Source organism: Mytilus californianus, unplaced genomic scaffold (assembly GCF_021869535.1).
Source record: "Mytilus californianus isolate M0D057914Y unplaced genomic scaffold, xbMytCali1.0.p SCAF_1, whole genome shotgun sequence".
NCBI classification, from domain to species: domain Eukaryota; kingdom Metazoa; phylum Mollusca; class Bivalvia; order Mytilida; family Mytilidae; genus Mytilus; species Mytilus californianus.
The window spans coordinates 63,558,780-63,568,717 of record NW_026262581.1 but is presented as its reverse complement, the minus strand read 5'-3'; the positions used below and the strand labels follow the sequence as shown (position 1 = coordinate 63,568,717).

At 30.9% G+C, this 9,938-nt stretch overlaps 1 protein-coding gene across 1 annotated transcript; it reads left to right on the top strand.

The window, feature by feature from the left end:
- LOC127706460 (uncharacterized) lies at window positions 1-9,393 on the top strand. Its single transcript, XM_052211091.1, has 5 exons — window positions 1-361; window positions 2,409-2,564; window positions 4,174-4,302; window positions 4,887-5,075; window positions 7,542-9,393. The coding sequence occupies exons 1-5, from the start codon at window positions 261-263 to the stop codon at window positions 7,624-7,626; spliced, it is 660 nt and encodes a 219-aa protein (XP_052067051.1). The 5' UTR covers window positions 1-260; the 3' UTR covers window positions 7,627-9,393.
- Window positions 9,394-9,938: the final 545 nt, after the last annotated feature.

Below are 9,938 nucleotides of genomic sequence, written 5' to 3'. Positions count from 1 at the left end.
GTAAAATAAAAGAACTAAGTTTGATTAAGCAACAGATAGAATATGAAGGAAATAAATGGACGTATCATATCCTAAGAAAAAAACAGTCCTTGGTTTCTATTGTTGATGGTAAGATTGGTCAACTACAAGACAACTGTCAAGAGTTGGAATTGCTTCTAACAACAGCGAAGGCATGTTTTAGCAACCTCGAAAATAGTAATGTATGGACATTTTTGAAGTCATGGTTGAAAATAAAACACACAAAAGAAGAGTTTGAAAGTATGGAACCTTGTCCATATTTGTTACAAAAGCTGAAGTTTCGTCCTGGAGTCGAAGACTCGTTTGACGTTAGCAATCTATTTGGCAATCTCATTGTTGACATGTAAGCTTAGCCTTTATTTTATATCAATTGGGCATTTTTGCACTGATAATACATGTAGCCAAATAGATAAATTCAACTGATTATAATATATATGTGATAACACGAATATCTGGACTTGTAAATAATAGAAAAAGGTCAGATTTATACATGAATAGTAAAGGTTTCTACATTTCAATGAGAACAACCAAATAAAAAAAAAGACAACCTGACAGACATGTATAGGCCTACGTGGGTTTAAAACAAAATGCACATTTGTGTCTCAGTCGCATATATCTCACATTTATGTGTTTTATTTGAACCATGTATTGCACCAAAACAGTTATTACTTCAATAAAAAATAAAAAAAATATTTGTATTACAATTACAGGAACATTCTTGTCTCACTAGAACCGTTATCAACGTATCCTTGATTCTCATTGATATTGTACACGTTTTGTTTTGGAAGCTTTATTCACTATTCCTCAGTACATATAAAGTAAAATCTATTTTTTTAATTTTAAAAACAAATTGTTTATGTAATTCAGTAGCAGTGATCCTGTCTCACGAGAATGTGTCCACTACATAACAGAGTAGGGTTATAAACAAACTCAATTAGACCTGTGTGAATACTTACATATACCAGTACAAACTTTTTAAGACATGGCATCAAAACAAATGTAGTCCTGACTTCTTTTACATAAAATTGTATCCACCACGTAAAATAGCAAAAAACAGCATGTTTTTGTCTATTTTTTTGTCACAGTCACTGTTCAATATAATGATTGTTTGCACAAATCAAATTACTAAAGTAGAAGTTTAAATTCAAACTGATCTGTAAAACGAGATGCCTCATATACTGAGTGCCAACAGACCGCAACCCTTACATGTATTTTCCCATCTGATAAAAATTCAAACCGACGGATCTTGTTGAGAAATTGACCGATAGTTCTAAGATTTCAGTTTAAACACTATTTTATTTTTAAAAGTGCACAAATGACAAATATACACCACAAATACAGGGATTCGGAAACAAGAAAACAATTGATAATCCGTATTCCTTGTAAAATTTTGAAGACGTCTTAGGATATGCAAACAAAACAGTCCAGTAACTTTCAGAGCTTTTCAATTTTCAGATTTAAACGTTTAAAAATTCCATATTTTTGATAAAAAATTAGAAATTTACACATAAATGGCACATGCACACCATAATCAACATCTCAGACAATAGTAATAAAAAATTTATCCAGATTAGCGGTTTCCCTTTGTATTTTGTCCAGTGTGATGACATTTGGGTGAAAACTTGTGAGTTTTGTTGTTGACCCTTACGTGTTGCGTGTAACTGAAATGATAAGAAAAATGTCAATATGAGATCAGAATTGTAAGGTAACAAGTAACTGAATGGTCGAGGAATGTAGTAAAACAACTGGTAAATGTTTCTCTTTAGTGCGCCATAAAATAATTTACTTCAAAGTTGCTACGTAATGTACATAATACAATCGGTTGTCATTTTTGTTTCCAGATGGTCCTTTCCGTTGGAGATTAAGGTTGAAGTTTCTTTATGGTCGCAGGAGTTGCCATGTTAGTGATCAATTCTCTTCTAAGACTTTTTTCTTGGAATGCACGACTCAATTAAACCATGACATACATATGGTAATCAACAATAAACGATCTCGAAATGGGTTCGAGCAGTATGAAAGTCAATCACACATTTGGAAATATGAAAATTTGTATAAATGCAGAAACATATCAGCCATATTTTTGTGTCATTTAAACGAAAAGAATCGTATACAGGATGGTTTGAAACTGCCCCATAAGAAAACAAAAAAGTTCTATAAAGAAAAATGTTGAGTTAAACAGGGAGTCCTGAGAGCATATTAATATTTGATATCATATATCATATGTATCTTTTCAATATGTCGCGACCGACCAGGAACAATTCCAAAGGCATAAGGTATTTCTACGGAAAGGTGGAAAGACCTGATTTAAAAGAGTAAAAAATAAATCGATAAATAAATTAATATGTTATAAAATGAAATACTGAAAAATGTGTGAATTTCACATTTCATAGAAATCAAGAATACGAGATGGGGGTGGTTAGAGAAGAAAAAGAATCATATGAGGAAAAGGTTGACAAATTTTCATTAAAATTATCGAGTATCACCAACCAGGAATCCCAAGGAGAATCAAAAGGTCCTCAGAAATCAACAACATCTCAGAAAAAAGGGTAAATTATTGGCATGATTTAATTATATATGTCCGATTGTTATGTGATGTACCAGTTTTACGTTTGACCGGATGTATATTTTTGTGAAAATCCTTGCAATTTTCAAAAAGAGTGAAAAATAATTTAATTTACTATCATTATTTATACAATTACTTGCCTTGACATACAAATAACGATAATTTAAACAGAGGTTATCTGCTGATAATTTAAAATACAAAACTAATGATATGATCTACTTCAATCTCGCCTGGACAAAAAAAAGGGACTTTGTCGTCCGTCGTCCGTTAACGATTACAAAATTCTTCTCCTTTGAAACTGCTCTGGCAATTAAGACAACCACAATCCTCTTTTTGTTGTCAATATAATGGAATTCTATGCGACGGTCATACAAGTGAGAGGTTTAGCTAACTATAAAACAGGTGTAATTCACCATTTTCTACACAAGGAAATGCCTGTACCAAGTCAGGAATATGACGGCTGGAGATTGTACTCACAGCATCTCGCACTCAAGGTGAGCACTTTAAACGCGACCACCGAAACGGTAAAGGGTGAATATTGTTCTAATCCATCTTTGGCAATAACCTACAAAATACAAAATAAGAACTATTATATAGGAAATCTTTTTGGGGACGAAATGACCTTCGATGCCAATTCGGGTCTATCTCCATTTCTTTTGTATTTGTCCCATTTCACTTACAATTTCGCACGAGATGGACATCGTTTTCTGACCTTAAACTAACCGAATAAAGGTCACTACTAAATTTGTAGAGATTAGTTGCATTAATATGTTTTCTAAATATTGTGCTGTTGATTCAGAAGCATTTTATTTATTTTCTCGTCTTTTAAAATAATGATTGGCAAATTAAATCTCAAATGGTTATGTGAAGTTGGTAAACATTGAATTTATTTTCTTTTAATTGACTTGTATTATAATTTCGTTTACCTCTTTAAATATAATTCATTCAAACACTAAACTGAAACCTTCAAATTTTGTTTCTTTTCCTAATGAGTTTTGAGTCTTGAAGAAGAGAAAAAGACGACATAATTTAATTTTCTCACCTCGTGAAATAAGTCGAAAACAGGTAACGCAAGTCATTCTAACGTCACAAGTAGTCTCTCGGTGTGTCCAACGCTAAATAGCTGCACCCATGTGACGCACGCACTAAATATTACATATTTGTGTCGTATGGCTGATGTCAAATATTAGCGCTGTTACTTTGCTATTTTGACAAGGCAATTTAGGGATTTTTATGTTATGAATTTACACTCCATAATCATAGGCACTTGTTTCTATCCATTGGGTGGTCGACTATCCGTATCTATTATATATATAGATAGTCGACCTCCCAAAGGATAGAAAAAAGTAAAATCACAAAAATACTGAACTCCGAGGAAAATTCAATCGGAAAGTCCCTAATCACATGGCAAAATCAAATGACAAAACACATCAAACGAATGGACAACAACTGTCATATTCCTGACTTGGTACAGGCATTTTCAAATGTAGAAACAAGTGTCTGTGTCCATAACCATCTTCTTCCGTTTTATCTGATTTTTTAGCACTGATAATGGATTTAAAACAAGAAGCATTATTGAATTTCATTTTTAGCTTAGAACTAAAGAAAGAACTGAAGGAACTAAGTCTCCGTCGTGCAAAATGGACAAACTATATGAATGCAAGAGAAAAGGACCAACAAAAGGCGTTTCTGTCACAACTAAACACAGAGGAAGGCAATGTGTATGTTCAATTATCGTAAATTTCTCACTACATAAGCTGTATAAGAATAGTAATGTAGAAATATGAATCACGGAATACAAAGTTGCTTTTACCAGTTGATGATTTATAATATTGAAGTTTTTCAAATCTTATAAAAAATCAATCGGGCAAATTTAGAGTTTGCTCTGACTGGGAGTCACGCAGATGTTTTTTTTTAATTTTCTACCCTTTGCGATGTTTGTTGCTGTTGTATTGGTACTGACCATTACGTCGCATTTATTCATCCCTTATTACAAAACACTACGAACCTTAAACCACTTTTCTAAAACTAACGGTTAAGTGATATAGAGAAGTAAAAAAAGCATAATGTTATCGCAATCTATGCAAAAATACACAAACTTATTCTAAGAAATAAAACAACAAAATGGTTTTCCAGCTGCCAACTAAGTGATACTTTCATAACAATATTGTAATATCTTTCGTGATAAAACTATCCCCTCCTAGCATTTTCTTATGGCTTGATTCAAAATATATAATACATATACACCCCCTTCAAAAATCAAATTATAGGAACTAATAACAAGAACGGTTTCTTTTTTAAATAGCAATATTTATAAATGCGAAATAGAATCAGCAGGACAAAAAATGGAACAATTGAAAGACGAAAACAGTGTGATAGTTAAGAAATTGGATTCTCTAAAAGAGGAGACAAATCAGAAAGTGACGAACATGTTACAGAACCACAAAGATGAGGTCGACTTATTAAAAATACAAAATCAGGATTTACAACACAGGTAATAATATAAATATACACGACTTTGTTAACTAATAGTTCTTATATTATTTGCATATCCACAAAATTAATGCTTGAACAAGATTGAATAAGATTGTTCCGTCAGAATTTCTTTCCTTGGTTTAAACTTCGATAGACCGTTCGAACTTTCGTTAATTTAAAAACTTTACCATTAACTTTTGTAATTATTGTTTGCCTTTATCGGGAATCGAACACCCTCCTTCAGGTCTGTTATGTCTGACTGATATCAAACACATCGACGAAACCTCTCAGCTACCATTGGTTGTAATTAAAATGTCTATTCTATACAATATATCGATGAACATAAATTAATTTTGAAATAGGACACACACAGATACAATGATACACAGAGCTTGCACCTCCATATATATGTTACAGTGAATTTGTTAAATCAGGGATTTTGTAAAATCCCTGAAACTGTCAGGTATTCTATAAAAACACTGAAAATATTGCTAGGGATTTTGTAATTTCAAAATTCCTGATTACAAGTTTAAACTTGATATTAGAAATGTGTTTTTCATAATACAAATAAACCAATGATTTTGAAATACATTTTTTTAATAAAAAATACTAGTTAAAACTATTGCAATGTGATTAAGAAATAAAAGGCATATAAAATGATATTAAGACTACAATTACTTTTTTTTTGCATAAGTTTGAGTGACATTTAGTGTTTCACAATTGCCCTGCTTTCCGACAGACACACATGTTTTGTTCACATCTATCCTTTCCAGAACATCCACATTTTTAAAAACCTTTCCATCATGAGCTATGAAATTGTCAACAGATACAGATTTGACTCAAAAACAGGGAATCAGTGGGTTCAATAAACAATTAGGACCCTTTAAAAATGACATGTTTTGTAACAAGACTATGTTGTAAATGTCTTCAAGACATACATAATATTTGATATCTTCATCTGATGAATACCGTTTTTTTACGATTTTGTTCACATCTCCAGATAAAGGAACTACATACCTACATTAAACAAATATTTTTTTTTTTAATGATTTGGATCTAAAGAGTGGAGATACTAATTTAAAGTTTTATTACTTTATGATAGAATACATCTATAAGTTCAAAACAAAGTTTTTTTTTACATGTAACTATCTGTTGTCTCCTTTTTCACTATTATTATTTTGTGGATATAAATGTCTTTCATAGGCTGCAAATTAATAATACAACACTTATTTGTTTTTTATATATCAATTTTCATGTCACAATAAGACATTCTCGTCCCGACATGCATGTAATATTTGCCACTGAATCACATATCCTAAACCAATTAATTTCTTACTGTTTCCATATGTGTTTTTCTCCTCTCATAACGGCAATCACTCCAATGCCAATGTACTGTCTTTATATTTGATTATAAAATTTGATATAATTGGTTGATACTTAATCTTCAGTAATTACAGAAGCACTATAATAGTTTCGAACAAGGTAATAATAAGAGCTTGTTTTGTCTTCTTTCTGTGACTTTTTAGCAGTTAGTTTTAAAATTTCATATTTTTTTCTGGTTTCCGTATGTTACATTTTAATTTTTTTTCAATTTTTTGAAGTAATTTGTGTGCGTCAGTTTGCTCTTGATTTAAAAATATCTGTGCCTGAGCCTTTTTCTACGGCATGTCAGTTGTTTGATAAAAATTGCTCACTTAGTATTAATATAAAAGGCTAAATTAACTCAAACTTGTTGAGTGTAAATGCTGTAGACTTTTTTATTAAGAATTTTTTAATCAAAAAGAATTTTTTTTTTTGCAAATTCACTAAATTTAATCAGGGAATCCGTAAAAAAGATCTTAATTATTTCAGTGATTTTGTAAAATCCCTAGTCAAAATAAGGGATTTTATAAAATCACTAATCAGTTCAGTGATTTTATAAAATCCCTAAAATTTCAGGGAATTTACAAAATCCCTGATTTTACAAATTCACTGTAACATATATAATAGACACTCTATAGTATAATTTGGCTTAATTGATGAAAGAACTTTAATTTTGAAAAAGACGTGTCAACAATAGTTAAATAATAGACAATGGATAAGCGTGGGATCGTTAAAATATATATAATTTTTTTATTTAAAACCTACCCCTTTACAACGGGGCACTTGCGGACGGGATATCCACAAATGCGTCTAACAGCATATGCAATGAGTAAGTACCGACAAGTAAAACATATTCATATGTCCATATATCATTTTCAGAATTAAAAATTGGTACATAATAAAATAAGATAGTTTACATAAAAGAAATACACATTATGTACAACATAAGAATAGAAATTAAACCAAGAGTTACATAAATCATAAATCTTTTTAACGAGCCAACGCTTATCCATTGTATCTACATTACTTATTCTATTTGAATCTTTATTTAAAAGATGATATTTTGGGATTTCTGTTTCCAAAGAATAACTGACTCTATATTCAGTAACTTCTAATTTTTCAGGCTATCAAGAAAACAAGACGAACTAAAGAGTCTAAGGACAGTAGTTAATTCAGTCATTGAATTAAAAAAAGGAAAAACAAAATAAATCTTCAGCTTAGGTATAATACAACTCAAAACGCAATATGATTTTTTAAGAGCAATCTAAATATCTTTTAGTGCATAGTTCATGTAAGAACTGACATCAGCGACAGACCGAAGCAAAATAAATTAGTTTGACAATTTCACATAAGGAAAAAGAAGACTTGATTCTTGCTCTTAGTGGTGTATGTATTAAAAAAACTCTAACATATTTAATTAATCTGTCTATCGTCAGTGGTATTGTCCCAGTTGACATGAAAATAGCTATAGTCTGCCGTATCTCTAAAAAAGACCCAGCAGACTACGTGTGGAAACTATATGCCTGTTAGCATTTTGGTTATCGTATCTAAAATTCTCGAGAAATCGGTTTATTCTCAGTTTGAAAATTATTTAATTAAGACAGATTTGCTATATAGCTTTCAGTCTGGTTTTAGGTCCTTGTATTCTATTTGAAAAAGAGAAAGCAGAAAGTAAATGTAAATGGTGTTGAATATAATTTTCAAACAGTTACTTGTAGAGTATATCAAGGTATTATTTTGGGTCCACTTTTATTCTTATCTTATGTAATTGATATATAATTAGTATTAGTTCCGATTGCAAATCATTATTATATGCTGATGATAGCACGATTTTATTTTCGCACAGGAACATCTGAAAAACTTGGAAGGGAACTCCAGTCTTGCAGTCATTGGTTAATTGGAAGCAAATTATCCCTTAATTTGGACAAAACTGAATGTATTTTGTTTGGTTCAAAACGCAAACTTTCAAAAATTGACTATTGTCAAGTCAGCTGCAATAACCATATTATTCCAGCTCAAAACAGGGTAAAATACTTGGGACTAAACATAGACAAATATTTTTCTGGGGAAATTATTGTCAGTAAAATTTCACAAATAGTGAATGCAAGACTGAAGATCCTTTATAGAAATGGTCGGTGTCTTTCAGAAAACTCTAGAAAATCTTTATATACGGTTTCAGTGCAATGTAAATGATTATGCATGTTCAGCGTGGTATTTCTGTTAATGTAAAAAGTATCAAAATAAGTTACAAGTATTTCAAAATAAATCTGCTAGATTTATAAAAGATATGGAAAACAGAACTTCCATAAATTTTAATGTAATAAATAGTATTGTTTTTTTAATGTAGAAAACAAGTCAAACAACTAAGAATCAACAGTGCATATAAAATATTTTATAAACAAAAGCCCTTTCTACATGCAAGGCAATTTTACTAAGATCAAAGATTGTCATAAATATTCAACAAGATCTAGTGAGTGCAATTGTTTTATATCACCTATAAAAGGGCAACAGACTTTAACATTTCATTCTTATGCTATAAAGAATTGGAACTTGTTGCCAAGTAATTTAAAGAGCAACAAAAATGTTGAATCTTTTAAATCTGATGTTAAAATTTTTCTGTCAAAAAAGGAAAGCAACGATTTTAATAGCACATTTTTATTTTATTGAATGGTCTAGTCAATGTTGTCGTAAATTATCATTTTAAAATGATTAGTATAAAACCTGCCAAAGTCATGATTTCTTATAACTATATTTTAATATTTTTAAGAATGTCACATTATGATAATTGGACCCCATTGGAAATAAGCCGTATGGCTTTCATGGGCAATCCAGATTAGCAATCCAGATTAGGTATCAACAATTGTTTTAGGATTTTATGATTTTAGTATGTATGCATGTCTGCTATTGTTTTATACAGTGATTTCTTTTGTAATGTTCATCTTGATATTTCATCAAAGAAATCCGTTTGTAATCTATCTCCAAACAAGATATTCGTAAGCAATTGTGTACGTAGAGACACTGTTTTATCATTCAGTTGGACTACTCTAAAATGATATGTATAACAAAATATTGCATTTTTTTGTATATTATTTAACGTCTACCTGTTATAAGGGTAAATATGGACTTCAGAGGCATCACCCGACATTTGATTTCCGTTAAACGAGTCCAAAATTATACATGTATCTAGTACCAAAATTTCACGAACAGACACATAACATAATGGTAATAAAATCAGGGTGATGGTGACAAGTTGGTTTGCTTTGCGAGTAAACATTGTTAGTTGAGAAAGAGAAAAAGAGCCGAAAGATACCGAAGGGATATTCAAAATCATAAGGTGAAAACAAAATGACAAATCCATGTCAAATACGAAAAACGATGAAAAGACAACAGTACACAAAACACAACAAAGAAAACTTCAGACTGAGAGACAAGAACCCCACCAAAAACTGGGGTGATCTCAGGTGAGCTCCGGAAGGATAAGCAGATCTTGAAAATCTTAGTCATTTTTAACGCTAAACCG

Bases quoted from the DNA above. Each gene is read 5' to 3' on its own strand.
- LOC127706460 (XM_052211091.1), top strand. From the start codon at position 261: ATGGAACCTTGTCCATATTTGTTACAAAAGCTGAAGTTTCGTCCTGGA. The intron at 362-2,408 runs GTAAGCTTAGCC...CACATTTCATAG, and splicing joins GGCAATCTCATTGTTGACAT to AAATCAAGAATACGAGATGG. The intron at 4,303-4,886 runs GTATGTTCAATT...TTTTTTAAATAG, and splicing joins AACACAGAGGAAGGCAATGT to CAATATTTATAAATGCGAAA.